The sequence below is a fragment of the Pieris brassicae genome, chromosome 12, assembly GCF_905147105.1.
Source record: "Pieris brassicae chromosome 12, ilPieBrab1.1, whole genome shotgun sequence".
NCBI lineage: Eukaryota > Metazoa > Arthropoda > Insecta > Lepidoptera > Pieridae > Pieris > Pieris brassicae.
In genome coordinates, this window is record NC_059676.1 from 10,394,272 (window position 1) to 10,422,168 (window position 27,897).

At 31.5% G+C, this 27,897-nt stretch overlaps 4 protein-coding genes across 8 annotated transcripts; 2 read left to right on the plus strand and 2 right to left on the minus strand.

Moving 5' to 3' along the window:
• Positions 1 to 886: 886 nt before the first annotated feature.
• LOC123717178 (zinc finger protein 83-like) lies at positions 887 to 8,108 on the minus strand. The gene is made up of 3 exons (XM_045673048.1): positions 7,815 to 8,108; positions 6,617 to 7,466; positions 887 to 4,545 (listed from the first exon to the last, which is right to left on the minus strand). Exons 1-3 carry the CDS (start codon positions 7,881 to 7,883, stop codon positions 3,221 to 3,223), a joined length of 2,244 nt encoding a protein of 747 aa, XP_045529004.1. The 5' UTR covers positions 7,884 to 8,108; the 3' UTR covers positions 887 to 3,220.
• Positions 8,109 to 8,387: 279 nt separating this feature from the next.
• On the plus strand, positions 8,388 to 10,487 carry LOC123717504 (protein dj-1beta-like). Of its 4 annotated transcripts, none has more exons than XM_045673515.1 (7): positions 8,388 to 8,464; positions 8,736 to 8,779; positions 8,881 to 8,986; positions 9,116 to 9,235; positions 9,466 to 9,580; positions 9,737 to 9,879; positions 10,331 to 10,487. In XM_045673515.1, the coding sequence occupies exons 3-7, from the start codon at positions 8,900 to 8,902 to the stop codon at positions 10,433 to 10,435; spliced, it is 570 nt and encodes a 189-aa protein (XP_045529471.1). In that variant the 5' UTR covers positions 8,388 to 8,464; positions 8,736 to 8,779; positions 8,881 to 8,899; the 3' UTR covers positions 10,436 to 10,487. The 4 variants fall into 4 exon arrangements, with proteins under 4 accessions (XP_045529471.1, XP_045529473.1, XP_045529472.1 ...); XM_045673516.1 differs by having other exon boundaries at positions 8,454 to 8,472; XM_045673517.1 differs by lacking the exon at positions 8,736 to 8,779 and having other exon boundaries at positions 8,445 to 8,464.
• Positions 10,488 to 10,959: 472 nt separating this feature from the next.
• Positions 10,960 to 18,693, minus strand: LOC123717409 (uncharacterized protein C1orf198 homolog). The gene is made up of 4 exons (XM_045673391.1): positions 18,425 to 18,693; positions 16,195 to 16,544; positions 15,923 to 16,107; positions 10,960 to 12,920 (listed from the first exon to the last, which is right to left on the minus strand). The coding sequence occupies exons 1-4, from the start codon at positions 18,554 to 18,556 to the stop codon at positions 12,793 to 12,795; spliced, it is 795 nt and encodes a 264-aa protein (XP_045529347.1). The 5' UTR covers positions 18,557 to 18,693; the 3' UTR covers positions 10,960 to 12,792.
• A 504-nt stretch (positions 18,694 to 19,197) lies between these two features.
• On the plus strand, positions 19,198 to 26,379 carry LOC123717328 (zinc finger protein 184-like). Of its 2 annotated transcripts, XM_045673253.1 has the most exons (7): positions 19,198 to 20,608; positions 20,797 to 20,965; positions 21,447 to 21,560; positions 21,936 to 22,107; positions 22,722 to 22,874; positions 25,440 to 25,538; positions 25,837 to 26,379. In XM_045673253.1, the coding sequence occupies exons 1-7, from the start codon at positions 19,351 to 19,353 to the stop codon at positions 26,068 to 26,070; spliced, it is 2,199 nt and encodes a 732-aa protein (XP_045529209.1). In that variant the 5' UTR covers positions 19,198 to 19,350; the 3' UTR covers positions 26,071 to 26,379. The 2 variants fall into 2 exon arrangements, with proteins under 2 accessions (XP_045529209.1, XP_045529210.1); XM_045673254.1 differs by lacking the exon at positions 22,722 to 22,874.
• The last annotated feature ends 1,518 nt before the right edge of the window (positions 26,380 to 27,897 follow it).

Below are 27,897 nucleotides of genomic sequence, written 5' to 3' on the forward strand. Positions count from 1 at the left end.
GAGAGACTGGGGCTGCGTGTGTCAAATAATCACTCTCGGCGTGGTATGGGATCGCAATTGCTGGCAGTGCCTCGGGCACGTACGAACTTATTTACGCGTCTTGCGCACCCTAAATATTATTGCTTGTGAGACAGATGTTTTTATTTGCACACTGGCTGTATGTGTAAATAAAAACAAATGAAAAACATATGCACAAGGATTGCATTATTTATATAATTAGTGATAAAATGGTTCCGATTTTAAGTTTTTACTTGTTATGTTTATATTATGTTTTTAGTGTAATTTTCTATTGTATTAGTATTAAGTTACTGTAAAAATAGGAAATAAAGAAATGTTTTGTTTCTATTTCAGAAGTCTAAAACTATAATAAAACTGTTGTGTTAAATGAATACTAAAAGTTAACAAACGCGACTATAATAGTAAAAAATAAATCAGTGGCACTACAACCTTTTTAGGTCTGTGCCTCAGATTTCTGTATCTGTTTCATGATAATTTGTCAATCTAATAGGCAAGTAGGTGACCAGCCTCCTGAGCCTGACGCACGCCGAAGACTTTTGGGTCTAAGGCAAGCCGGTTTCTTCACGATGTTTTCCTTCACCGTTCGAGCGAATGATAAATGCGCTCTTAGAAGACCATTGGACAGCCGTGGCTCGAACCTACGAGCTCAGGGATGAGTCGCACGCTGAAGCCACAAGACAAACACTGCTTAATGAAAAATAATATCGACGGAAATGGAACCTGTGGTTCAACTTAATACGAACTTAATACATTCACGATTAAAGGTAGACGAATAAAAATCCCTGTAACCCGAAACAATTATTATTTCGCTGGGAGAGCATAGAGCATTTATAAGCTCTTTGAGGATACTTAAGAAAATAAACAAAAATACTTTGGTAAGCGGCATTTAATTACAAAAAAATCATACAAAAAATATCTCATGTGATGTAAATTACAAATCTCTTGGTAACACAATGGAAAATCTTTCACAGCCTTTAGGCGCTTTACACAAAAATCCAGTACTTTAAGTACATTTTCACTTTACCAGTGGCATGTTCTTATATTTAGCTACGACTTTGACTTGTAACAATCATACCCAGGGTTGTCATACAATGGTCAAGTAATTTGGTAGATTTAAGATTAAAAGGAATTCATAAATCTCAAGTTACCTCTTATAATTAAATTGGAATTCCACAGATACAGTAACATTTTAATATATCATAGATAACCACTGAGTACAGCTGTTGTATAATTGTAGAAAAATTAATCACAAAGCTGGCTTGCAGTTATCTCGGTAGACCTACCTTTTGTTTTGAATGTTTCATTTAACATCCAGTTAAAACTTTCGGTTTTATTGAATTTAAAATATAAGAAATAGTCATGAATTGGAATTGCATATTATTGTGTCAATTCATATTAAATACTGTAACAGAAAACATCTGCGTTCTGTCTCAGACAACTGTTAAATGTTCCTAAGCCACCAAGTTTCTTTAGTAAGTTGTTTTTTATTATTACATAATTTTTATTATAGATTCATTTAGAACAATATCAACAAAGATACCCATACATAATAGAAACATCTGGAATCTGTAAAATTTCATCACTTTTAAGTCACCTCTATACTACATTCATTGAGTATAATGAAATTATATTAATAATCTTATTCTTATTATGACTATATACTTCTTTTGCGTTATTTCTAACCCTTTTTTGTACTGTTATGTAAGAAACACTCAACAATTCTCTGTATTAGGAACACTATTGTCATTGTATGAGATTTTGTTTGACATAAGAAATCGTAGCTAAATAATATTTTTCCAGTTCGAAACCACAAAAGTACTAAAGCGCCAAAGTCATTCAAAAATCATTAAAAAAAAACACAAGCAATTATTTACAATATCTACGATCTGACTTGAAATACATTTTATTTGTCCTTACGATAGATGGCGCTACAAAAAAATTCTCACCTCTCCAATATTGTATTTAACAATGTAGGCATCAGAACGACGGAACCCACAACCCGGTGGCAAGAGGAAACCCGGTAGACCGAGGCTACGTTGGTGGGATGGAGTTGTGAAGGCCCTCGAAACAATAGGGGTACGCAATTGGAAACGGGAAGCTCTGGATAGACTGCGATGGCGAAGTGTATTTGAGGAGGCTAAGGCCCACAAGGGGCTGTATGTATTGATGATGATGAGGAATTAGTATCATATAATATAATATATACCTGTGTAGTGTGTTATTTGAACCAATATAATTCTTATTGTATGATTTCATTTCTTCACGAAAAAGATATTACAATATATAACAGGACAAATAGGCCGTAGGCTAATCTGATGTTATGTGATACCGCTGCCCATAGACACTTACATTACTAGAGGTCTCGCAAGTGCGTTGCCAGCATTTTTTTCATATCAAGATAGATATGTTGACAACAGTTACATAGTTAATAATGTCCCTTTTTAAGAAAGACTTCGACACTCCCCTGCTACCTAGCTACTTGGTCACATATCTGATCGACTGTGTGCCCGATAGGCTAGTATGTAGTGCTTAAAAAAAAGTTACATAATCATGACAATAATGTAACTGTTTTTAATATTACAAAAAAAGGTTATAAGTTCTGCAACCTCAAATCCAACGACCACAAAGTAATATGCATGCAGGCATGGAACGGAATACATAAATTAGGTTACAGGGATGTATCCGTACAACTGAAGAACATAATTTACCTAAAGATTTTTTAACCTTGCATACCAGAGCTATCTAATTGTAGACAACACTCAGTTGTTATATTGGACCAGCCATGTAAGTGTTTTAATTGGGCGAAGTTTCTGTGTTCCAGAGTATTTTTTAATTTAATTTAATTGTAACTAAATGTTGTAGCGCCATCTACATCAACTATCAAATCAGATCACTAGACAAAGGAACATACCATAGACAGAATTATTATTTAAATTATTTTTAAAAATTACTATTGTATCTGATTAAGTCATTTAACTATTTTAATTTTAAACATTATTCATGCAATTGAATTTTGTTACTATTTTTTATCATTAACTTTTAAATGTTTAAATAAAAATAATGTATAAACTGTCCATGGTTTGTAATAAGTATTGATATAGAAACCCAAGATTTAAACAGTTTTCATATGTCATGTGAAATATATTATAAGGTACCGTGGGCCAAATACATGGCCATTCCTTGGATTTTTATATCAGAGTAACTATGCTTGAATCGGCAGCGATTCAACAATTTTATCAACGCAATCAAACTGAGTATCTTTTTTAACACTTAAATTCTGTATTGTATCACATAACTCTTCATTTCCACTAAAATCACCTTTATCAGCGCTATAATCATTTTGATCAGCACTAAAATCATTTTGTGTTGCGCTGAAATCACTTTTATCAGCACTAAAATCGTTTGGGGACGCATTAAATTCACTTTGAGCTGCAGAAAATTCACTTTGTCCTACACTAAAATCACTTCTTCCTTCTTCGTTATGTTTAAAATGGAGGTGTTTCTCTAAACTAGACTTTTGAACACACTTGTAGGGGCAATGAGGGCATTTCACAGACTTTTGTCTTGGTCTATATGGTTTACTTTGAACTTTGAAATCAACTTTTTCTCCCTCTTTCTCATTCAAGTGCCTCTGTTTGTGTTTTGTTAGGTTTGTTTTTTGGACACACCTATAACTACACATATCACAACTAAATGGTTTTTGATCGGTGTGTAAGTACATATGTTTGACTAAATTTGGCTTTTGCACCGTTCGATATTCACAGAAAGGGCAAGCAAATGGCTTATAGCCAGTATGTGTTCGCTCATGAACAACTAAATTGTTCTTTTGTGCACATCGATACTCGCAAAACTGACACCGGAACGGTTTTTGCTTCATATGAACAAGTATATGTTTTGCTACATTGTTTTTCTGTCCAGATTTGTAGTCACAAAATGTACACGCATATGGTTTCTCCCCTGAGTGCGTGCGTTCGTGAATTTTCAATATGGCAGGTGATTGACACCGGTAGGCACACTGGGAACAACTGAACTTCCCTAATTTGTCCAATTCTTCGACACTCAAACCATTTTCGCAGGTTTTCGCGTGTTGTTTCAGTATCCTCTTCGAAGGAAAGACCTCCTTACATTTAAAACAGCTATACTGCCCCTTGATATTCATTGAGAGGTCATCAATTTTATTATTCACGCTGGAATCATTCTCACTTTTTTCGTAATAAAAAATCTTATTTTCATCCGGTTTAAGATTTTCCTTTGGGTCTTCATGTTTTGACATTTCAAATTTGCCGCCATCTTGTCGCAGTTTTTTTATTTCGTCGTTAAAGGTAGGGGTGTCAAATTGTCTATGGATGACTAAATTTTGAGGGTTGTCCCTGGCCACTTCGTTCACATAGTTTTGGGTATAGTTTTGTTGCCGCTGGTAAATTTCTAAAGAATTTAGAGCTTGTATGGGCAAATGGTTATTGTAAACTGAGAAGATATGGTCCTGATGAATCGAAGGCGACTGCAGTTCCTGCTGTGGTATTTCACCTGAAAGTTAATAAACTCAAATAAGTATTTACTTTAATCAATATTCAAAACATAAATTTAAAGTAAAAAAAAAACAGTATTGCATTGTCTTTCGTCTCTCGAAAAATCGAATCTAATTAAACATAAATTACGGCCTGGTCTGTTATAATATTTAAATAAAAAATGATGGATGTTTTATAGCGTTTTATCTATATCTGTACTATACCACCATTCCGATAATGTATCAAAATCAATTAAGAGGATTAAGAGTATGAAAGCTATGCCAATTAATTAATTACAGATAAAACAAAAACCACCATTTTAATACTTTTCGTACATGTATCTTTCATGTGATAAGTTTAGTTAATGAAATATTAAAATGCACTATTCGACCCTGTCATCAATTTCATCAAGATATCCTTTAGCCACAAAAGGCAGATAAAGTCGTGTGAATCAACTAACTTAGTATAAAACAACAATAAAAATCATGCAGACATAAGTCATTTAATTTTTGAGGTGATTTGCATGTAAAATTCATCGCCACATCTATAAAATTTGATAATGTCAAATTAGAAAGGTCAGCTGACTGGTTTTCCTATTATAAAGTGACTAAAATTGATTTCAATTAATTTTTAATATAAATTCGACCGACCCGATGATACGTCCTATAACCGTGAATCAAGCCGAAAACATGTCGTGTTTTATTACGATACCGACGTGATTATATAATCCCAATATGTGATGTTATTTACAAATACTATATTTCTAAACTCTCTAGATTAATCTAAAAAGAAAATCCGTTTAAATATTTTTTAACAAACCTCGTACAAACAGAATATTAATCTTCTGTATTTAAAATCAGAAATTCTATTGATTGAATTACTTGCCTTGATTCACTTTACCACTACAGTTTATTCAAGAAATTTCTTTTCAGTATTGACGACTTTCTGTCATTAATATTGGAGCATGCGCGTTAGAATTCTAGATACTCTGCTGCGATGTTTTAGGATAAACAGTTTGTATTATGGTTAAAAACCACAACTCCAGCAAACATTAATAGCATATTAAAGTTTAATGTCGTTAATTATTAGTCTATTAAAAAGTTTCTAGCTATCGTATAACTGTTCAGTAAAATAAAATATTTTCCCGCGCAAATTGATAATACATAAATTCAAAGACAATATTAGGCGAAACTGTCAAATTATCCTCGGAATTTGACAGAATACAAAGAGATAGGATTCGGCATCATGTGAGCTACTTATGGCGTTAATAATTTAATCATTACCAACTAAAATCTCTTCAGTTGTTAAGTCTAATTTTTAGTTTTAAATTATTACCAGGCGTACATAATGAAGGTTTAAAAAAATAAAAAATGCACATTTACCCACAAAGTAGAATTTACTCATATTTTACGAATTATATTGTAACCTTTAACACATTTTCATAAATATTTAAAAGGAACACGTGAAACTATTGATTAACATCTCATCTGTTATAGATTGATATTATTAATCAAATGCATGCAACCATCCATTCATACAAAAAAATTCAGCATTATATAATTGTCTACAATTTACTTTTTCATTAAATATTATCCTTTTGATTAACATAATTAACAGAAAATTGTGTGTGGGGTCAGCAATTAAAAGGATCTTTAAAACTTTTTTCCAGAGATAAAAATCTCATTAAGCAATATATATTACACTGAAAAGAAGCCCTGGGTAGCCGGTACCCATCAAAAACCGACTTATTCCTCAAAAATTAAATAAATGACCGTTGCTGTCGTGTTTTCAATATATTGATGGTAACAGTATTATGTAGTGTATTGATTTAAACAATATCTCCAAGCACTTTATTGACTATTGTTAACTTATGAATAGCTCCCAGTTTTTGAATAATGATGCCAGATAATTAAAATGAAGATATAATTTTGTTTACATTTGTCTTATTAATATAAAGAAAAATTATAGAATTTCTTTTAACACTTAAGTTTTGCCCTAACAAATTCTGAACTGATCAAAATTAGAGATTTTATAAATTAATTAAATTTTCAATTTAAGAAAGCAACTAAAAAATATTTAAAATAACTTACCATTGACTGTGTTAGCTAGCCCCTGACTCATATTATCATAAAATCCTAAATCTTCCTCCTGTTCCGGCTTTATATAAAAAGGAATTGGCAAATCATTTTGTTCCACCCTGTGCTCTATACCATTCCCTATTCTTTGATCCAAACGTTGGCCCAACTCCATCCTTTGTGCCAATATTTGATCAATTTTCTGGTTCATTGAATAATCAAATCTATCTAAATGTTGTTTCAGCAGATGACTATCATATAACGGTGACCGTCTTTCCTCTTGGTTATTAGCAATATCATTGTCTATTCTGTTCATCATATCGATGTTTGGGTTGTGCATATCCATTCTTTGGGTATCAATATGTAAATTTGCTTGCATCTCAATATCATTCCTAACTAAATCCATATTTCTATTCAAGTTTTGTACCAACTCAAGATTTCTGTTCAAATTTTGTGCCAAATCATTTCTATTTATTTGGACTAAGTCATTTCTTGCTAACTCCAGACTACGGTTTTGTGCTAAATCAGCTCTTAATTCCAAATTTCTATTTATATTTTGAGCTAAATCATTTCTTGCCATATCTAGGTTTCTATTTAAGTTTTGATTTAATAAATCATCATGTCTTATTTCATTCATAAGCTCCAAATCGCTTTTTTGTAAATGTGTAGGTATCTCATTAAAATTTAGTGTGCGTGTGAGGTGATTGGTTTTTAACATAAGTGTGGACATTTGTCGTGGAGACAGTGGCAATTGGAAATTATGCATTAAATTTGGATTTAAGGAAGACTGCATAGCCAACTGTATCTGTTCCATAGTTACATTATATTGGTAATCCATACTCTCAATTTGATGGGATTTTTGAAGCTGTAATCACAACAAAGATTAATCAAAGAACAAAAACCAATTTTTTTTTCTTGGATATGAGTTGGTTTTAGAAAAACATTACAAACAAAGTCGTCTTAGTAAATAATCTTTCGGTTTTATTTAAAACATTTAAAATCATTTAATACAGTCATATTTAATTTATATTCAAAATTGTTATAGCAACAAGATAAAATATAGGAAAATTTGCAAACTTTTAAGATTAATTTGCCTCGATACAGCTGTTCCAGATATCAGAATTTGTTATCATAAAGATAAGAATGACTACAGTAGTATTTTGTTGCCATGGAAACATATTTCCTAAGGTAAATAAACTTAAAAGTAACTCACGTTTTCCATGTAGGTTTTATAATTTTCTTCGTCTAATAAAACACGATCCTCGGTTTTCACAAAATCCATTGTGAAAGCTAATTTTAAGAGAAAGAGTTAAATCATAACGAACCAAGTATAACCTCTGTTCCGAAAGAATTTAACATTAGTTGCACCTTATACTAAATGGAAAAAAAACTAAATATAAAATAAAGACTACATTACATGATTCATGCGTAAAGGTCAAGATTAAAAAAACGATTAAAACTTAAAACAAAAAGACATGATTTTTATTTCAATGACGTTATTTTTAACAGAAAGAAAGGAAACAATTGCAAAGGCAATAGAGTAACGTCAACGAACATCTGTCGCGGTCGGAGGCCTAAGTGTTGCCCGTTTCAAAATTATATAAATCAGCTCCTAAAAATATTAGTATTTAGAAATCATATTCTTATTTTTTCACAAATTGTCAATTAAATTGTTATATTAGTCACAAATCATACAATGTATATTAATAAAATTATTAGCACATAATTACGACTTGCAATTTAATGTTTGACCTTAAATCGACTTTGAAATATAGAAGAAATTGACCTTCAAAATCAATACGCCTTTAGGAATTCGCAGTTAACGAAATTTCATTATTATTTCCCCTATTTTAAGTAACAAAGGTATAGAGGTATAATATTTAGTTACTGTTTAGATTAACTTCGTAGCATTATATTAATCTGATATAATCTTAGAGTGGAGTAAATCAATTTCTTGGATTCTTTTTACTCTGTACTAATGATAAAACTACATACCTGTAGATCTATACTTTACGTTTCATTATTACGTCAAAGTCTAATCTTTCCGGAATTTAAAACCGTAAATTGTTTGATGAGTATTTTGTCGGCACCTCGAAAGTTTGCCTCTTATTTTAAACTTGTTAATTTATTACAGCCTAAAAGTAGGAACAACCCTGTGAAATCATCTCAAACTGTAAGGTTTGTAATTTGTACCTAGATCGAATCATCAAGATTTGATAGGTCTATTTTAGTTTTGTTCCGTATTTCATTTTCTTTTTTGTGTAATTATCTTTTTTTAGAAACCTAAAAATATCTAAAATGTCGAAGTCGGCGTTAGTGATTATCGCCCAAGGTGCTGAAGAAATGGAAACAGTGATAACAGTGGATATGCTGCGAAGAGCCGGCGTAAGTATTCATCAAAATTAATGAGCATCTTAATTTAGATACATTTTATCTTTACCAGATATATTTCGTTTTGAAAATTTTATTACACATTAGAAATTAAATTTCTAAAAAATCTGACCTTTGTTTCAGGTATCAGTGACAATGGCTGGCTTGGATGGAAATTCACCAGTGCTTTGCTCCCGACAAGTGACTTTGGTCCCTGATAAATCACTTGCTGATGCATTGGCTGAGAAACCACAGTATGATGCGGTAATATAGTATACATGCACTGAAGAAAACAATCATTTAAATTAGAGACAAATGTGTGCAAAACATGTTTTGTATGTATATTCTGTATCTCAACAAAAAAATATAAAGAGGGATTTATTCAGGCAAGTAGGCCTTCCAATATTAAATAATAATATGGAGCTTAATTTTATGTAGTACATTATAGTTTTGAGGATAATGTATACCCGTAATTGAATCCTATACAATTTTAGGTTATTCTGCCAGGGGGTCTAGAAGGTTCGGATCGGCTATCAAAATCTGATGTTGTGGGCACTTTACTAAAGGAGCATGAAGGATCAGGAAAAATTATTGCTGCTATCTGTGCAGGTATATGATTCAACCATTTGAGAAGAGCAATAGATATTTAAACTTAAAATTGCACTCTCATGTCTGTTATTGAATATATGTATTCTAGAAACTAGTTCTCATATTTATCATTTTATTTGTTGAAAGAATTAATCAATCTCTTTTCATATTTTCCAGCTCCAACGGCATTTGTAGCTCATGGTGTGGGTAAAGGGAAGAAAATCACATCTTATCCAACTACAAAGGAAAAAATCACTTCAGATTATACATACATTGAAGGCGAAAAAGTTGTTATTGATGGGAATTTCGTTACTAGCCGGGTAAAGTATATTTATGTGACAATTATTTAATCCCTTAAACCTCAAAAGATTATTTCTTTTTAAGACAAGTAATTGACAAACTTTCTGTCCTTACCATCCCAAAACAACTGTATTGACAGAAAATAAGCTTAGAACCACAGGTAATATAAAGTTTCATATGAATATAAAATATCTAATATGCTAAACCTAGGTTAACATTATGTCATTAGTGTTAATGTTTGAATGCTGTTATAATACAAATCATAGTAAAACCTACTTTTTACTATGTACTTTTAACTATTAGTCCAATTCCACTAAAAGTCCATGTCATCTGACACATAGCGAGTTGCAGGTTTCTCCTATCAAAAATATTATCTCCTAAACATAATATTTTTTAAATTATTTGCTTACTTAAAGTTTTAATGAGGATCACAATACCAAAATAACTGTATTTGTTTGTAAAAAATTAAAGGGTCCCGGCACAGCCTATTGGTTTGGACTGTCTCTAATAGAGTTATTGACTGACAAAGAAAAAGCCGCGCAAGTAGAGAAAGGAATGATTATCACTGGATATTGAATTAGATATTAAGAAAAAATGTTTAGTTGCAAAATAAAATTTGGATATTAAATTGTCATTTCATTTCCCCTTGCACTGATTAACTATTCGTACAATGAGAAGCCATTACAGCCAGTACATTTAATAATTAAATAATTCTCTCAATCCTTGGTAGTAATTGAACAGATTGTTACACCAATAGGCCCACAGTTTTATTATCTAAAAACAATTATTGTGTTGTCTGTGATCCCTGAATATATTTGTTATGCTCTGTACACTTAAGCCACAGACACAGTAAAAGTAAATTTGTTGAGAGAATTTCTCGATTTTCAAAACTCAACGTGAGTACGACCAACTCGCCGCTATGAACCAATTTTTTTTAAATATTAGAACCAAAAACAAATGACATACGTTCAAGTATTACGTAACGCAACTTTTGGAGATTCTTTTTCTTTCATTACGCGTCGTAACGTTTATCAGTAAACATCAAACTAAACAATCATGATAATAGTGATTTATTATAAAAATAAAACTTCATATTTATTAATAGTATATTTAAAAAAAGAATACAAAAAATAAGCGTACACAAGATAAATGCATGACTTATAAGAAAATAGTAATACTAGCACAGATTACATGGTAATTAAAGCAAGATGAGTGTCAATATGACAAAAGAATCGCTTTGGTTCTGGCGTAATATTTATCATAATAATGTCTTACCCACAAATTAATAAGTGGTACGTAACTTGGCAGGATTGGGGAGGGAAATTGTGTGTTTAGCAAAAGGCCTTGCATATCGAACGACTCTTGCGTCATATACTAAACGCTTTCGAGTCGATGTAGATAATGTTCCATTACCGTTATATTTTTGAAATGGCTCCTAAAATAAAATACAGGGCCGTTGACGGTCTACGAAAGGGCTATACCGAGTATCATTACCAGTATTGTTCCAGGTGAGCAAGAGCCATGTGTGGTCGTTTGTTCTTTGCTAAAAGTACCCAGTCCACAAATCCAATCTGGCCAATTTACGTACCGAATAAAATTCGTGTATTGAAAATTAAAAGCTCTGTAAAAAAAATCCTCCCTATCCTTTATGTTATTATTTATATTATTTGTCATGATAAAATTAGAAAAATTTAATAAAAAAAACCATTCAGCTAACTTTCCCTTTATTGCACTACAACTTCCCTTAAATATGCAACCCTAACACTGTGAGGCGATTTTGTCGATTGAAAGTGTTTAAAATGTAAACTTGAATAAGAATATTCAAAATTAAAAAAAAACTATTGATAGTCCAGCCTTAAATAATAATTTCTATGGTCATGTGCCGTAGTATGTTACTATGCACAATTTAAATATTTCCCACAATATAACTACTAAAAATTGGTGGTTAGGTTTTGGCGTAGAACACGTCTTTTCATTGTGCAAATGTTTTTGCCGCTAGGCTCATGCTATTATAAATAAAGGTTCATGTCTAAGGATGCCTGGCCTGCCACTTACGCAATATATAACTATTATGATAATAATTGAGATCTTCAAAAGACTTTATAAAGCGTATGAAACGACAACGATGAAACCCAATATCCTCGCTCCTTATAAAACTACCTTTTTTAAATAATTTTAACTCGTAATTTCGACTTTTCCATTTAATAGGCCTAACTGAAATAAATACTTTGACTTGACTTATAGTATTCATCTGACAACTGACACCGACCAATATTTGATGAAAAGTAAAGTAAAAAAACATCTGCTAAAGTTGCATTAAGGATTTTAGCTGAAGACGAGATGTAGACGAAATAATTGAATTGCTTATAGCTAAAACGACACGTAAGTTCAAGCTTCCGTTTTTTGTAATCCAAATATACTATTGACTATTCCAGCAACAATTTAAATAAATCTTATTGCTGACGTTTTGGCAAAGTCAGACGTAGATTTTAGAGATTCCAGCATCTTTTGTTAAATAAATAATTCTTTATAATTTTTATATTACCCATGTACGAACGACAAGGTTGCATTTAAAAAATGGTTCCAGCATTCACACCTAAATTATATGTGCAAAGTTATAATACAAAAAAATATATATTTTAATACTATTGTTATAAAACGTGGACTAACAAACGGTACTTGTTTCCATTACGATATTTTTACCATACAAAAATGGTAACTATGGTAACAATCTCTAGTCCGAGTTATATAATAGGGCCGCAGATATCGGTTTTGGTACATTCAGTGAGGTCTAGCTCATACATATTAATTGTTGCATATAAAATGTCCTAAAAGTTATCGGGCTTATTATTATTTCGTTTCTATATAATAAATATATACTACTTCAATATAAAACTAGTGAGTAATATTTGAGAACAGGATTTTTATAAATTTTACCAGTTATCCAAAAAATCGAAACCAGTCTTTGGCACTGTAGAGTCTGTGAGTGTTTCAGTCGAATGGAAGTCCGTGTTTGACGATGCCTGGCTTGACAGAAGGCCGCGGTTTTCTTCTGAGAGATCTGAAAATAATACGAAATGAGACCGGGATGTCTAAAAATTAATTTAATTGTATTCAAATAAAAATATAAAAATATTGTTTGTCTTCTTAGTAAATGGAGTCATACACATTAGCGAAACGTACACGAAACCTTAATTAATTTAAATTTGCTTAATTTTTTATTTCCTTGACCAATTTGTTAGTATTTGGCGTTCTGAAGAGTAATAACTGATTTATATTGCGTATGTTAATGTTAAAGTTATATTGAAGGGACCAAAACATAGGCAAGTAGCTTTTTAATCCCACGAATATCTAAGAAAAAGTTAATCTACTTCTCTACTTAAAGAAAACACTTTTCAACGGATTGACGTTATGTATTTTATACGTATATTTTCCGACCTTTGGCGGGCTTTACAGCGTGCGTGTTCACGGTGACTGAAGACAAAAGGTGTTGAATGTCTAAAAGTATGACAGCTGTAGAGAAAGTTGTATTATCTGTATTTAATTCCCCGGGGTTGATAGATGGACTAAAAGATGACGGGTTTTTGCAGGAATGAAAGAAATTTAAAATTATGCAAAATAATTATAAGTTTATAATAATACACTAGCTGCCCCCGCAAACTTCGTTTCTCCTTAATGTGGTTTTAGTTAGCCTTAATACCGTGACACGAAAGTATAATTTCACTGTATTATCGTCACTAATAATTTGAATTTGATTTACACTTCGGTCTAAGTAACACGTGGTTGGCTATGCTAACACCAAGAATTAAAAAAAGTAGAAATAATTGAATTTCACGGTATTTCGTTTACTACAAAATAAATTTAATTTATACTTTAGTCACAATAACACGTGGTAATCATGATATTGAATTGTAGCTTATATGACACGTTTGTCGGTTTACTATAGCAGTGCCATCTATTGATTACTTACTCAATCCAGTCGAAAAGTATCGACATCTGTTAGAATATTTTGGAGTTAACAAATAATTGTGACTGTCAATTAATTATAGACAAATAATTTGCAATAAAATAAAATTGCGACTATAATTAAAGATCTGAGCTATCCTATCTCTTAGGTTGGACCAGACAGCTCACGGTGTGCCAATTTAATTTAAAATCTGTTAAGTAGTTTAGGAGTCCATCGCGCACAAACATCGTGACAGGAGATTTATATATATTAAGATTATTCCAACCCGTTGAAAAGGTGTTTTCTTTATATGTGTAAAAGTTATTTTAATGAAAGACAATACTATACTTCTCTACTTCAACGTGTGATGTTTTCCTTAACCGTTCGATCGAATGTTAAATTCTCACATAGAAAGTCTATCGTTGCACAGCCGGGGATCGAACCTTCGACTTCAGGGATAGAACACTATCACCTTACTGTACCTTTTTAATTAAGGTTATTTTAATGTTTTTTTTTTAATAATGCTGCGTAACATCGGAACGTCGCGAACATAGTATTGGATTTTATTTGTTAAGTATTACGGCTATGTTTATTCAAATGAAGTCATTACGATCACCTTATCTAACGAACAACAATGGTTTGAACAATGCATAACTGACTCACGTTTAGAATAATAATGGTTCTAAGATAGTTGAATTGTGGTTTCTTAGTAATAGAATTACTTTATAGACTTTCTAAGATAAATTTTGGTATAGACTTATTATTTTTGCACGATATTAATGGGCGGATTGCTTTGTTTATTTATTTAATTAGTAATCGTACAGCTAACATACGTATTATAAAATAAAACGCTAGACAATATACAAATCCAAAATTACATAGAGAAACAATATATATGGAACAGAAAACAAAAGTACATTATTGGACAAAGAGTTCACTGTGCGACAAGATAATCACAACTGTTCCATGTGCCTCGTACAAACAACAACAACATTTTTACCAACGGATTTTATCTAACTATGACACTAATTATGAGGATGTTGATATTTTCCACCTCACCAATGAGGATATGTGGAAATATTTAGGACAGGAAGACTGACTTGTTTTATTTGTCATTTGTTTAATGTTAAATTCCAGTTTTGTTTTAGTAGTTCGGGAGCGTTCAAGTATTACGTAACGAATTATGGGGGGGGGGGGGGGGGTGTCATCTTCTAAAATGTTACGATGCGGGGCGAGGATTGAATTACGCGTTATTGTTAACAATATTTTCCACTTTCCAGTACGTTACACCACATAATGGTAAGTTTTAGGTACAAAGAGTCACTGGGGGTAGTCAAAAACGTTTTACTATTGGATACAGAAAACGTTACGGTGCGTTTTATGGGGGGGGGGGGGGTCAAGAATCACCAAACATTGCGTAACGTAATACTTGAAGCAAGCCGGTTTTCTCATATTGTTTTTCTTTTGCCGAGCGAGCGAGTATTAAATGGGCACATATACAGAAAGTCCCCACAAAGGCAACACAGCCGGGGCTCGAACCTACGACGAGACTGGCACGCTGAAGCCACTAGGCTAATAATGCTCTCGACTCCTTTGATTGTCAACTTAATCCTTTACTCACACAATAATTAAAACGTAATATTTGAACGCTCCTTATGTTTATAGAAGTAATATGTTTTGCATTTGTATATTGTCTAAGTCTTTTGTTTTATAATATGTATGTTAATATTACATATGTTTTTCTATACATTTAAATCACGAACTGTATGGCATTTCCTGAGATTAAAACGAAATACCAGACCCCTTAATATGAAACGTATACATCAACAGTACACCTACTGTAACCATGTATTAAATTTAACCATTTTTAATACGCGTTTAATACTTTGACCGTCTAAATTTAAACTCAAAAGGCAAGCCTTGTGGTGGAGCTCTTGTTGAGTTCTCAACCCTAAAGAACCCAGAGAACAAGTTTAAACTTTCGTTAGTTAAAACATAGTCATATGAAAAACTATGAATAAAATGGACACAGAATCAAAATGCTATTTTAATGAAATTTTGTGCATTTAAGCAAGATATGCAAAACTTTCTAACCAATACAACCAAGTCCTACTTACCACCATTAGACTTTGCAATACTGCCTCTATAGTTATCTTGACTCTTATAATTCCTAAAATCAACAATCTGCGTTTGATTATTTTCAACCAAACACTCCTTTTCTTCATCTTTCCCTTTGAAATTTCCAATAAATTTCGTAATAAAGCTGGTAGGAGACACTATCTCCCTATTCGAGTCTTTATATCTAAAAATCACAAATACATTTGTTTATTTCGTTGGAAACCATAAAAATATCTAAGTAAAATTATTTTTGATCTGATTTCACACTTACCTCGATACTTCATGATTCTTCAACGCATTCTTTAATTCATTTACCACTTTGGAATGCGATATCGCCAATTCCGACATAACAGGTGGTGAGGGGGGCACATCCTTCGATTTTCGACTCTCTATACAGAGATTTAACTGACTCTTCGTCTGGTAAAGAAATGGTGCCGAGTATTCGTCCCTGTAGGAGCCGTTTTCGTCTTGTACTACTTTCTGTGCGTGATCACGGCCGAAGAAAGACATAAGGTCATCCTTATGAACTGGTGGATCATTTAAATCGAAATCTAAACTGTCTAATAGAGCGTACTTGAGTGCTATGTCCGGTTTTATAATCGACTCGTTGATTATTTCCGACTGAAATTGTAATGTATACATAATCACGCATTAAATACAAAAATAGCAAAGCTTTAGTACATTATATTATGTAGAATTAGATGAGAACAGTCGTACTTAAGTTACTTACTACTATAGTACAAAATTCCTTTTTATATTTAACCGAATTATTCACTACCGATTCTATTATAAAAAAAATATATCCAATACCTCAAACTCATGATAATAAGATGTTACAATTCTATAAGAGCCAGTTACTAACAGTGTATATACATTTAGTTACTTTCTGTGTCTGTGATACTTTTTCTTAATGTAAGTGATTAGCATTCTCTGTGCTTTTAAATGCAAATAATCGCATTATAAGTAATTCTATGTCTTACATACAAAGTGTCATTGAATAATAATGGGTGGCAACATAATATTAAGCTCTACTGTGAACTGTAGATGTGATCAACTCCCAGGAATCCAATGTATACTAAAGATCATATTATGAGAGAGATACCAAAAAGTTTCAAGAAAGTTATTTTATTCAATAGAATAGAATCTTTGGATAGTTTGTAAAGACTGTACTGGAAGTATGTGCACAGAGACTATAAAGAGTTGTTTAAAGAACTTTATTTCTCATTACACCAAAATGTATTTTTATTTACATGAGAAAGTTAATATATAATGTAATTGGTTAAATAATTGCACACCCTAATAATTAATACACTTCTTTAAATATTTTTTATGCGGCTTTGGCATAATAAGCAAACTCGCTTGACGAATATTGCGTGTAGTGGTGTGTTTGATTTTTTTGAATGATAAGCTACTATGGAAAGACTTATTTAATATTTTTTAAATTATGATATAGGTGCTATAAAAATAGAGTTGTTTAATCATCATAATGTCGGTTTCTTGGTGGATTTTATTAGTCTGTGTTAAAAAATTGTATCTAAATAGGGCTTTTATTAATTTATTTTGTAGTATTTGTACTTTAGAAATTTTGATTTTGCATTGGGTACACCATATTTCAATTAGATATATGAAATGTGTCTGCATACTTTGTTAATGAGGATTTAGCCCCTAATCCCTATACAAAATAGTTGTGAAAGGATCATTTCTGGTTTATCTTTTTAAATTTATAATTACATCTTTTATTTTTTAAGATCACTGAAGATACTACAAATACAAAATATTATTTATAAAAATTATTTACAACATCAAACCATATTTCCTGTAGTGAAACCAAACATCCTTCCTTTAATTCATACAGGAAACAAACTTATATTTTGATAGCACTATTTTTAAGGCCCAAGAGAAATAACACAAATAAACAAGAACTTTTTACTTTATATTGTCCTGTGTACATAAATGTAATATTTTGCAACATGCAATCAATAATTAATTGCTTCACAGGAAATGTTTAATGTACATATAAGAATAATTATTTAATTGCTTTTGAATAATAAGATGTTTTCATTAATGATGAATTAATAGGTTTATCTAATACACAGTTAAAAAAAATTCAGTATTATTTTCACAATATAATTACAATTTAACAAGTCAAATTACAAATAAAAAGAAGAGAATATAAATAATTAAAATAGAATAAACGTAAAAGTGCAGAGAGATTACGATATTCTGGTGAAAATGATATCAAATATAATTTATTCTTATAATAAAATTCTGTTCTATATAAAATATGTTATGTTTATTATATTTTTTGTATACAATTTCTGTATGAGAAACCAATGTTCAATGTGTAGAAACGTTAGTGACATTTTACAACAATTTTAGAGTGTTTTCTTTAAATTAATGAATATGGTGTCGCGTTAAATCCGAAATATTAAACCTATTGAAAAATCTGCTAAACCGATGATATTCTTAAATCCAAAACGATAAAAAAAATCTTTACATACCTTTTCTTTTTCCGAAAGTGTATTCCAAATATGCTCAAAGGTATTTCGTGTTTCTACAATATCTTCATGAATTTTAGTTGCGATCGGGTTCATCGTACTAAAGTACTCTTCCGCTACCGAGTTAAGAGACATTTTTTTAGCTATAATAATACGTGATATATTTATGTAATATTACATCCTCTTTTAACACAGGTTTTGTATAATATATTTTTAGACTGAAAATTGATAAATACACAACGCCTTCGTTTAGCAAATCACGAACACAGACTAAAATTAAATAATTAAAAATAGGCAAATAAGCAACTGTTATTGAAATTTGACGTTAACTTTTTTTTTAGAATTTATTGACGTTGAAATTAAAATCTATAGACTAAAAAGTAAAAAGTTCCCACAGAGCTTAATATGATAATATCTAGTCTATGTTTACTTTGTACAAACTTTGTTAGTTGTAACTCCACCAATGAAAAGGTATAGAAATTACGGCTGAATGTATTATTTTTAAACACATTAATTAGATTATTTACCCGAATAATACCCATACAGTATATAATTTTATCTACATACTGTAAATTGCTGGCATTTACATAAAAAAGGTGGTCAAAGATAAAAAGCTACTCATAATTAAAAAGCAATTCATAGGAGAAGCATGAAACAAATTAAAAACTACTTTCTTCAGTTAAAACCAACGTTTAGTAAAAATATCTGCACTTCGGGGTCTTTCTTCTTATCTCTATAGTGAATAGTCTCTAAATCTTAGTTTATGGTTTTGTGGTATTGATGGCTGTTGAGTCGTTGTTATTTTTTATTTTTAAGGCCAAGTTTTAGTTTGAAACACATGTCAATATGTTATTTGTAAGCGTAATTTACAGTGTTTATGAAACGGCAACGGGTTTACAACATGCATAAACTTTACAGGCATCAGAAAGATGTTGCATAATAACAATCAATTTGGACCGAGTGATGTTCCAATAAGTGCTGAGGCAAATTTGACGTCTGATATAGTAAATCCAAATAATGTGAACATTATCAAGAACATAACTCAACCAATGCCACTGGCCGCAAACTCAGGATGTAATATATCGGAATTTCCTTATGGCTTGAATATGAATGCTGGTATGAACCAATATCCTAATTTTTCGTCTGTTGGATTTCCACATAATGTAATGTCACAAAACTCGATGAACTGGCCAAACAACACATTTCCTATGAACTTGAACGCTCCAAATGGCCCATTTGGTATGTCTGTCGATAGGAAACACTTTGAAAAAGAAGGAAATTTATTAAATGTCCATCAAGTTCCTAAATATAAGCCAGATGCCCACGTAAACAATTACACTCATTATAACGACAATCTCTTTAGTAATCAAAATTATCGACCAGTTCATGCAAGCTACGATGACGACACAACAAATAAACACAGGATTGCTGGAGATTATAAACAGTATTTCGAAAGTAATTTAGATTTAAGTGTTAAAGTAGGTGAAAACGATTGCAGTCTAAGTAACATTTCTAAGCCAAATGAAAATTGTTTACAAAAAGATGTTATAAATAAAGTAAAAGAGGCACTTATAATGGAACCTGATAGTTGCATTCCAAATAATCCAGTTACAGATGTGGAAAAAAATTTGACTGAAACTCATACAATGGATGCAGACACTTTTAGTTTGAAAACCTTTAAAGACTCTGATTCTCGTAAGCGTAGCTTAGAAAAAACCCTAAGAATGCTTGAAATAAGCATAATAAATAGTACAAATTCCAGAAAAAATATTGAAACAACAGAAAGTCCAAAAAATCATACTGATACATTTAAAATTCCAACTGGTAATGCTATGAATACTTCAAATCAAAACTCAGATATAGAACAAAATGAAGAACTTAGTTCAGAATCACAGTATTCTAACTCTCCATCAGTTGAAACAAAAAATCTAGAAGAAAAAACTAAACCAGAAGCATCTAAGCAAACAAGTGATGATGAACAATTTAATGATATGTTGCCTTTAAATAAAATCAAACAAGAAACCATGCATACAGTTGAAGTTAAGTTGGAAGAGTGGACACCAGATCTGGACACCCCCAATCCATTTCAAAAAGATACTTTCGGTGTTCCAAGTGAAGATGTTTATAACTGTCATATTTTAGATTCTGAAAATGGTGTAAATATTGCTAAGGAACTTGCTAAAGATGGTAAGTAAAATAATGTATATAGTAAAAAAAATATATTTTATAATATCAGTCATTTATATCCATACACACAAGACATTGAATTACTTTCACCCAGTTCAAATTCATTTGTTATCATACATTTACAATTATTATCATGTAACAATTTAAGATTTTGTTTTATTATGTGTAACATACACTATTTTACACAGGTGGTACAACAGAATCCTATTTTGAATGTCCATATTGCAGTCTTTACTTTAACAACCCAAAGCGATATTTAATTCATATAAAGTGGCATTCCTTTGGTTTGACAAATGAGAAGAGACTTGAGTTGCAGAGGGAAAAAGAAATGAAGAAAGTATTGAAAAAACAGGCAAGGTATCTAGTTAATGAGTGATTTACAATTTATTTAGAGAAGCTAGTACTAATGTGTGGATTGAAATATTAATTATGTAGATATATATCTATTGATTTAGATGTAATGTGTATGAAGTTTCAATAGGGTGGTGGCAAATAATAATTTTTGCCTCTTAAGACAAAATACCGGACATTGTTGCCTGACATGCATTGTCAATATTTTGGGTCTAATCTTAAGATTCTAAATTAAGTTTAAATTCATAAGGATGATTCCCAACATAGTTTTGAGATTCAAATGCATGTTATACTGAATCTTCCCTATGATTTTCTGGTTTTCTTTTGATGTTTTTCTTAACAAAGTGAAGACGTTAGATTCATTTGAAGGTAAATTTATATGAAGAATTATGTAAATATCTGAATTTTCATGAAATGGTTTCATAGTTAAATTAATGTAATGTTTGCTTTAGAACCTAACAACTGTCTTATAACTTTACAATTCCAGAATACAGATAAAAAAGCAAAATGAAGAGAAGAAAGAACATGACGGCCCTAATAAATGTACAATCTGTGACAAGGAATTCAACACATACAGCAGCTTAAAAACCCATAGACAAAAGTAAGTGTTCCATTTTTATATGTATATTATTTTAAATAGCAGGCCAGAACTCCGCAACCATACAAATAAGCTGGTTCATAGAAAAGCGTACTGTCCATCACATACTTTATACTTAACAAGAAAATTAAAGGATTGTCTTGGGCCAGCAACATGCCCTGATGAGGATGCCGAATGACCTCTGCCTAGTATTTCGGCAAATAGCTGTGATTTGTATATATAAATCTTCTGTGCATGTGTTTGTAATTGAGCTCCTCTTAAATGGAAAGACCGATTTCAACACCAAATCTATGTCAGGTTTTATAATCATAAATTATGCTGTATAACTGCAAATTACAAATTCTTATATAAGTAAATACTGAAGAAATTTTTCCATAGAATGCACCCAACTCGTGCAAGAACCTGCAAGATATGCAGTAAGAATGTGTTGGGCTGGCTTGCTATGAAGCAACATATGACAACGCACGAGGAAGCCAGCTTCAACTGTCCAGACTGTCCGAAGAGGTTCAAACATGCACATTCCTTAGCTAAACACCGAGATACACATAAGGTAACCATTTTTTAACTTTAACATTATAGCAGTGTTGGCCTAGTGGCTTGAACGTGCAACCCTCAATACTGTATCAGTTTTGTGATCTTTTTTTTCTTAAGAAACAAATGATAGTGGTAAGTGTTCTGCCTTATGTGCCTCATACGCGCCGTCGATTTTAAGGTCTAAGATAAGAAGATAAGAGGCCGGTTTTCTCATGATGATTTCACCGTAGGAGAGTGTAAAATGTCCTTGATTCACAGCTGTAATATGAAGCCACTAGGCCAACAATCATGTACCAATAGTATTTATCTGTTGTATCTGAACCTTATCTGAATTCATTTCTGTCACTGTTTCATTGCTCATTTACAACCAGGTGATCTTTTGCGCCGGCTATAAATGTTGACTTTTAATAAAATAAAACTGCAATTATTGTTTAATATTTAATTATTTATTAAATTAAACAATTTTTGAACGAAAACTTAAGATGGCTGACATTTTCCATCTATAGATATGTCAAAGTGACATTTACATTAATAATTTATTTCGTGGTGCAATCAAACATTCTTTTACGATATGTGTGTTATAAGGATGAGGTACACATAGATAAAAACGATATGTTTTTAATAATTCAGGAGAAAACACATGGATGCGCTCAGTGTCCAAAGAAGTTTGGTTCGGCGACTTTGCTTAACATTCATATGAAGACCCACGAACGTATGATCCGTGGAGCTACTTTCCGTTGTACCTACTGCGGAAAGGGGTATTATGAATCCTTTAGTTTGGCGGTAAGTTTACTAGACAGTTGATAATAAAGCCATAGTTGGAAGAATACTAAAAAAAAATTATTCGAATCATATTAATTTTATACAGTTTTGTTATTAAACACTAATTATGAGGTTAGGTCAAATAAATTTCTATGTGCATATTTGCCTCAGTTTCACCAAAATCAAGAGCAACGGTTTTGAACACATTCGTCAAGACTGCGATTTTTTTTCCAATTTAACTGCGAGGCACATAAAACCTCATTCCTGAAACTTGAGCGAGCCCAACGAGGCTTAAAACCTCATCTTCAGTTTTAGTTTCCCTACTGCGAAACTTTATTAAAACAGTTCAGTACTTACAGTTCGACAGCTGTTTATCTTATACGCTGTTATTAAGCAACATTCGCTGTTATTCTTCGATACAGCTATGGACAAACGTCGCAAATATAGCGTTTCTACAACCACATATTTTTTCTATTTTTTCTCAGCGATTGTTCTCTTTTCTGGGATGTTACTTATATAACAAACTAAACGATTGGGTACATATTCGTTTAGTAACTAAACGTAACTAAACTAAAATGTGTAAAGCAAATAGTTCATAAATTTTACTTAGGTATTTTGAACTATAACCAAAGGGAAAATCTGCTAGATGTATTAATATAATTTTATATATATCTCAGGCGTGTGCCTGATACATACCCACGCACACCCTCCTACACTCAATCACACCCACACACGTACACACCATCTCTCTCCGTCACACACACACACACGTTCACACTATCTCTCTCTATCACACACACATACCCGCACCCTCGCATACACTTGTACAATTTCATTTCTACTAACTTCCAAATAGTTGACTTTTGGTTTATTTTTCTTTCCTTATTTAAGACGTTAAATTTGTTTGCCTATATGAATATACTTTTTGTTACCACTAAATATGACTTTGCTGTGGAATGGAAGCCTGGTTCTTCACATATCACAGGTTTTACTTGTTTGGAGTCCAGTCTCCCAATACCTTTTTAACTGTAATCTTATTGTATGTTGCAAGTGTTATTTGGCAGAAAATAAAGACATTATTATTAATATATTGTATAGGTTGCTTTGTCCGCTAGTTTTCTACTTCTTTACTCATTTTGCGAGATGATATAGTCATGTATTTATTGTTACACAACAGTTTTTTTTTTCGATTTTGGTTCAACGATAACCAACCCAATGGGTGGCCTTATCGCTAACAAGCGATTTCTTCCAAGCAATCCTAATATGGGAGAATAAAATAAAAAAAAAACAACTACAGAGGGTAGTGCAGAAGTGCATAACAATAACAAAAAAAATCAAAATATCAAGTAACATTAACTGTAACTAAAATAAAGGAAAATCTAAAGAAAAAGAACATAAAAAATAAATACTAATAATGATATTTATAAAAAAAAGTGTACAAGCTAATCCAAGGGTTAACTGAGTCACAATTAATATATATATAAGGAGCTAATTACGAGACAGAAGAAAATTGATCTAAAGATTTTTAAATAAATTTAAAGACTGAGCTCATCCGATATTAATTGGTAAGGAATTCTTTAGTAGGATGGCACAGTAAACATGGTACCATACAGTACTAAGCCATTACGATGATGTAGAAACATTTAAAACATTATATAATATTAAATACATAGCATACACAACATCACTACAGTGTATATTTGAAACTTTTTAACCAACGTTAATTTATTACATAGTATACATTATCCATAATTAAATATAGTGACTACAGCGTATGACTCACATCCCTACGGTTGTAGGTTCGATACCCAACTTTGCGCCAATGGACTTTCTAGGTACGCATTTAACACTCATATGGTGAATGAAAACATCGTCAGAAAATCATGCCTTACACCCTAATATCGGCGGCGTATGTCAGTCACAATAAGTTGATTGCTTGTCAGTGGTGGATTTACATATTTCCAAGGTATAGGGTGTGAAGTTTTTGCCGCCTTTGCCTGTAAAATTTGCATGTCCTAGAATATTTTAACAAACCAAAAATTTTGATGAAATTGCACGAATTTTTTGGGTCTGATTTTTAGGCACATAATTATACACTAACCATCCATTTCGCAGCCTCCAACCAGTAGTAGAAATGATATGTATAGGTTGATAGCGGGAAGAGGGAAATACATTTTCTGCAATTTCGCTCTTTTCATTTGTACAAAGTGTAAGGTGAGGCTGTGAACTAGCTGTTTACTCTAGAATATTGAAGTTTGCTACACCGAATGTACAATGACCAGTTACAGGGGGAAGTCATCTGCAAATTTTGTTGCTATACAATATCAGCAGCAGCATCATGCAGAAACATTTTATTTCTGTGAGGTAACAAAAAAATTCAGTTCCCAATTTTGCCGCCGTAGGCTCCAGCCTACTCATCCAGCTGGCAAATCCGCCAATCACGAAACAGATACGGAAATCTAGTCGAAGTGTTTGTAATATGCGTAAAGGAATATTTATTTAATCATGTCCTTTTATAAACCAAATAGAATAGTGTACAAAGTGTCTTGTATTGTTTTTATTAATGTGTTGTTACATTGTTGACAGGCACACGAACGGACACACAGAAATGAGAAACCCTTCACCTGTGATATTTGCAACTCCAGCTTTGGAACTAATTCCAGTCTAAAGCGACATTTGAAAGTTGTAAGTTTTATATATATATTTTTTATTTAGTACGTGCTTCGTCGAGATTTAGCTTCCGTATGTCAAAAATGTAATAGAATTTGACAAAACATTATTTGATAGGTCTCAATTGAATTTTATCCTCAAAACATTTCCCAGAATCAATATTACAGAAGAATTTTCGGTCTCTAGCTTATAATAAATTATTATTATTATAGTGTAATTTGGAAAATTTGTCATATATAATTTTGTATAAATCTACTAAAAGTAGTGCTTTAATATCTTTTACCTCTCTAATAATCGTATTATATTATTTCAGTCCCACAACACAACAAAACCATACGAATGTCGGACCTGTCACAGATGTTTTATGCAGGAATCGATCCGGGATCGCCACGAAGTACGTCTTCATAGCAACCCGGAAGATTTCAAATATCCTTGTAAATTATGTTCATCGAAATTCATTGAAATGAAGGATCTAAAGAAACATCTTTATAAAGTGCACCCAAAAGTTAAAAGAAAGAAACATTCTGATGACGATTACTCTGAATAGTACGAGATCTAGAAACGTCTTCAAGTCGTACGTATACGCGTATATACGTACGTACTCGACGTGCAAGTACGAAAGCTTTTTCCTTTATATCACCGTTAAAAACGAAATGTGTGCGTTGAAATAGTACTCAATTTAAATTCTAAAGTGACCGTGGTCTATTTAAAAGTTATAGCACTCCAAAAGGTAGTTCAAGTTCACCATCTTGAGAGATGTCAAATTCAAAATACATAGAGAAAATGGTTTTGACAAATGTTGATCTGATGATTTATATGGGCCCTTCTGTTCCAGATTCACGAATTATTCCGAAATGTTGTTGCAATAGAAAGTTTTAGATAGGTTTGTTTGAATTTGTCTATGGTTTGGAAGAATAAATATTTATGGCATTAAAAAGAACTTGATAAAGACATTATTTTGTCGATACAAAATAATTTAAGACTTAAAATAACAATGATGCATTGGCATCTATTATTTAAATAACAATTAACTATTAGACACCTAATTATTAACAGATATTTTATTTTGTACATAAACAACTTTTACAATTTTATAGATCGTTACCTAAGATTAATGTAAAAATTAGGTATATAGATAATTGTAGGGAAATTTACATATTAATATGGGCACATTCTTATCTGTTTTTAAGTTTAGTTCTTAAGGTTGGTTAAAGCACTAACTTGAATATAACACGGTTAATAGCTAATTTTAAACAAATTTTAAAATAAAGCCAATTCGTATCAGAAAGGAAAATATATTTATTGTTTGACTTAATTAATCATTAGTGTCTCAAAGATAAAATATTTTTTTTAAACAAATTCTGTATGAGTGTAATTCAACCCGTCCGTTATTACATTGATCTATGTTATACTGATTTAGGTTATTTAATTCTATTGACGGGATAAATTTGATTTTTTAATTCACCAAAGAAACAAATTGAATAATATATTGACACAATCAAAAAGATTAAGTTAAATTATAACAAGAAGCCTTAAAGAGCTACTACGGTCATATAATAAAACCTAGATGAAAAGTAATACAGTAGTTTGTATAGTTACATTTCTTTTTATATGGAAAAAAACATTGAAACCATGTTACCTTACACTGTCCTAAATTTTTCCCTACAATTCATGAGCTCCTTTGCTATGGAAAAGTATGTCTTCAAAGGGCCAAAGGGAGAATTATTATTTTTTTCAATATTTCGATTAAGCTCGCTATTTTCTCAATTTTAATGAGTATTGTTATAATTTAATGTTAATAAAGATTTGGTAGTGAAACAAAAATCTCAAAATTTTGTTACAAATTATTTGTATACATATTTTAACACAAACTAAGGTATGTTTTAACACAAATAGGTAAGTTAAATGTTAAGAATACATAATTTCAGAGTATTGTTATTGAATAAGGTATTTTCATTATGTCTATTGTAATTAAGGAATATTACCAAATTTTTGTAAATATTCAATGTCTTAGAATTTTGTTCTAATAAATATTATTGAATCTATTTCTTTCTATAACCTGAAGCTTTACATCAACTCATATTATAACACTAGCTGCCCCCGCGAACTTCGTTTCTCCTAAATGTGGTTTTAGTTAGCCTTAATACCGTGACACGAAAGAATAATTTCACTGTATTATCGTCACTATAATTTGAATTTGATTTACACTTCGGTCTAAGTAACACGTGGTTGGCTATGCTAACACCGAAAATTAAAAAACAGTACAAATAATTGAATTTCACGGTATTTCGTTTACTACAAAATAAATTTAATTTATACTTTAGCCTCAATAAGACGTGGTAATCATGATATTGAATTGCAGCTTATATGACAC